This window comes from Bison bison, unplaced genomic scaffold, assembly GCF_000754665.1.
Source record: "Bison bison bison isolate TAMUID 2011002044 unplaced genomic scaffold, Bison_UMD1.0 scf7180017858072, whole genome shotgun sequence".
Classification (NCBI taxonomy): domain Eukaryota; kingdom Metazoa; phylum Chordata; class Mammalia; order Artiodactyla; family Bovidae; genus Bison; species Bison bison.
The window spans coordinates 76,245-78,939 of NW_011488645.1; the positions used below are offsets into that span (position 1 = coordinate 76,245).

The window sequence follows — 2,695 nt, forward strand, 5'->3', positions numbered from 1 at the left end:
CCCCCCCCCCCCCCGTCGGCTCCTGCTGCCACGGCCTTGCCCTGCTGACTCCCTGGCCGCCTCTGTCTCCAGGGTCCTGTGAACACGTTCCTGACTGCCCACACTGCAGCCCTCCTGATGATTCCCATCCCTCCCTCCTGGTTTCTCCTGTATGCAACTTACTTCATTTTTAACTTATTGCTACTGTATTGTAGATTAAAATCATGCGATTCCTCAGGGCAATTTCTTTTGATTTTGTTCCTTCACCTAGAACAGCACCTGTCATTTGGTAGGTGCTCAGTAGATTTAATGGAATGATGAATAGATGGCTGGAACACTGAGGCGTGCCTTCCCCTCCCCACTCCTGCCCATCACTCCTGCTTGCCCACGCACCCTCACTCAACCTCGTTAGACACATTTTGTCTGGGAGCTCTCTGACCAGCCCTCACGGCAGTGCTTCTTACTCAGAAACTTTCCCCCAGGATCAGGTCTCTCCCCACCCACCTCTGCCTGTTCCCCTGCGGGGCTAAGGGATGGCTCCTCACAGCCCTCCCTCTGCCCACCCTTGTCCTGCCCCAGCTGGCACGAAGCAGCATCAGTGTGACGCAGAGCTGAGGAAGGAGATCTCCTCCGTGTGGGCCAATCTGCCCCAGAAGACCCTGGACTTACTGGTGCCACCCCATAAACGTAAGTAGGGTGAGAGACTCACCCTGTCTGCCCCCTTTGATGCCCTACTCAGAGGCAGAGCCGAGAGTCCTAGGTGAGGGCAGCTGTTGCGTCACCTTGGAGAGGAAGGCTCAACCTCCTTGATAGCCCAAAACTCTGGTCTCCACGGTGGGGGCACAGGGGCTATGGGAGGAGATACCGAGGCCATATTCCATTGAGTAGAGTCACCCACACTCTTCATGTGGGGACTTCCCTGCAGAAAATCCAGGGAAATAGGAGACCCCTACAGTTGGAGCGGCCAGGACAACATCTGGGGTTAAACTGAGCTGCGCTTTGCTGGGTGGAGCACGGCAGGGCCTGGGGAAGGTCAGTGCAGCTCCCGTCCTCGGGTCCAGGAGTCTTTACCCAGCCTCCCCGCGTGTCCCCTTTCTCTGTATTCCCTCCCTTGCCTGTCGTGCTCTCCAGCCGACGAGATGACGGTGGGGAAGGTGTACGCAGCTCTGATGATATTCGACTTCTACAAACAGAACAAAACCACCAGAGACCAGATTCACCAAGCTCCTGGAGGCCTGGCCCAGGTACTAGTTTCCAGGAGTCCCAAAAGTAACCCTGAGACTCTGGCACCTTCTGCTGTGTGGCAGCAGAGGGGACCCAGCCCCTTCTTGGAGAAAGTGCTGCGGGAAAAGGAAGATGAGAGGGTCTTGTGGCTGCCTCGCCAGCCCCCAAAGTCAGAAACCCCACCCAGTCTGTGCTCCTGTTGACTAGTTGCCTGTTGCTGTTAGGGAGTCCCTCGTGTGGAGAGCTAGTCATGTCCAGGGCAGAGATGTGGGCTGAAAATGGAGGCTGCAGGCAGTGCTGCTTCTTTGACGAGTACTTGAGGTCATCTGGGAGGGGCACACAGGCAGGGCCCCCGACAGCCCGGTGTCATGAGAGTCCCACTCACCTCGGAGTGGGGTGGTTTGGGGCCTGTCTTCCAGAGGTCATCCTCCAAAGATGACGACTTCATCACAGCCCAGACCTTGAGCGAGAGTGTGTAGACTCTCATCTCTAAAGTTGTGCGGTGTCCAGAGCTTACAGGACATTCATCCCTGGCATGTGAAGTGTCTGGTGCCCACACCCCAGCCCCGAAATCTCCAAATTCTTCTCAACCTTCAAGTCTAGTGGTCTCTGCCAGGCAGTCCAAGTTGATGATGATGTCCTGTCCCCGAATTGTGTAGGAAGGGAAGCTGAGGCTCCAAGGAATGAAAGGACTCTCCTGAAGTCACTTACAGGCCCAGTTGGGAAAGGGCTCCTGATGGGCACAGGGCAGGCCCAGGGATCCTCTTCCCGTGCTGGGGGGTCCGGGCAGGTGGCCAAACATGGCGGTGCCCTTGTCCACTGTGCCTCCCAGGCCTCAGAGACCCCTCCCCACGTCCTTCTGCAGATGGGCCCCGTGTCCCTGTTCCACCCCTTGAAGGCCACGCTGGAGCAGACTCAGCCGGCTGTGCTCCGAGGAGCCCGCGTTTTCCTTCGGCAGAAGAGCTCGGCCTCCCTCAGCAACGGTGGGGCAGTGTGAGTGCCACCAGCAGGCGCGGGGCGGGGACGGGAGGAGGGCAGGGCTCCCGGGCTCCACCTGCTCTCACCCCTGCTGCTCCGGTGTCCATCCGGGGTGCCTGGGGCTCCTTCTAGCAACGCTCCAGGACGGGGAGCCCTCGGGTCTTATCGCCACCCACCTGCACCCAGTGCCGCCAGAAGGCTTTACTGTGGGTCCAGCTGGTCGAGGTGGCCGCCAGAGCTGGTTCTGTGGGTGATCTGAAGCTTGCTGCTGTAACGATAGACAGGAGCTCTTATAGCACTGGGGGCACCTGCGCTGGACAGCCTGTCACTGCAGCCTGGGCCCCCCACTGTGTGCTCCTGCCTCTCTGTCGGGTGAAGGCTCCCCATGCTTCCTCACTGGCCTTGGTGGCCTGCAGACCATTAAGAAGCTTCTGTTTCCACTCCAGCTTCTCACCACTTTTTGGTAATGGCCATTTAGTGTTTTCATCTTTCTTTAAGAGACTTTCCCCCTCAG

General features: G+C 58.3%; 1 protein-coding gene across 1 annotated transcript in view; it reads left to right on the top strand.

Moving 5' to 3' along the window:
• Positions 1-2,695, top strand: part of LOC105004623 (voltage-dependent N-type calcium channel subunit alpha-1B) — a gene marked incomplete at its 5' end in the record, with an annotated part of 57,622 nt that overhangs the window by 49,526 nt on the left and 5,401 nt on the right. Inside the window, 3 exons of the mRNA XM_010862294.1 lie at positions 559-666; positions 1,111-1,223; positions 2,069-2,196. Coding sequence (XP_010860596.1) covers positions 559-666; positions 1,111-1,223; positions 2,069-2,196 — 349 coding nt within the window. The remainder of the gene's footprint in view (positions 1-558; positions 667-1,110; positions 1,224-2,068; positions 2,197-2,695) is intronic.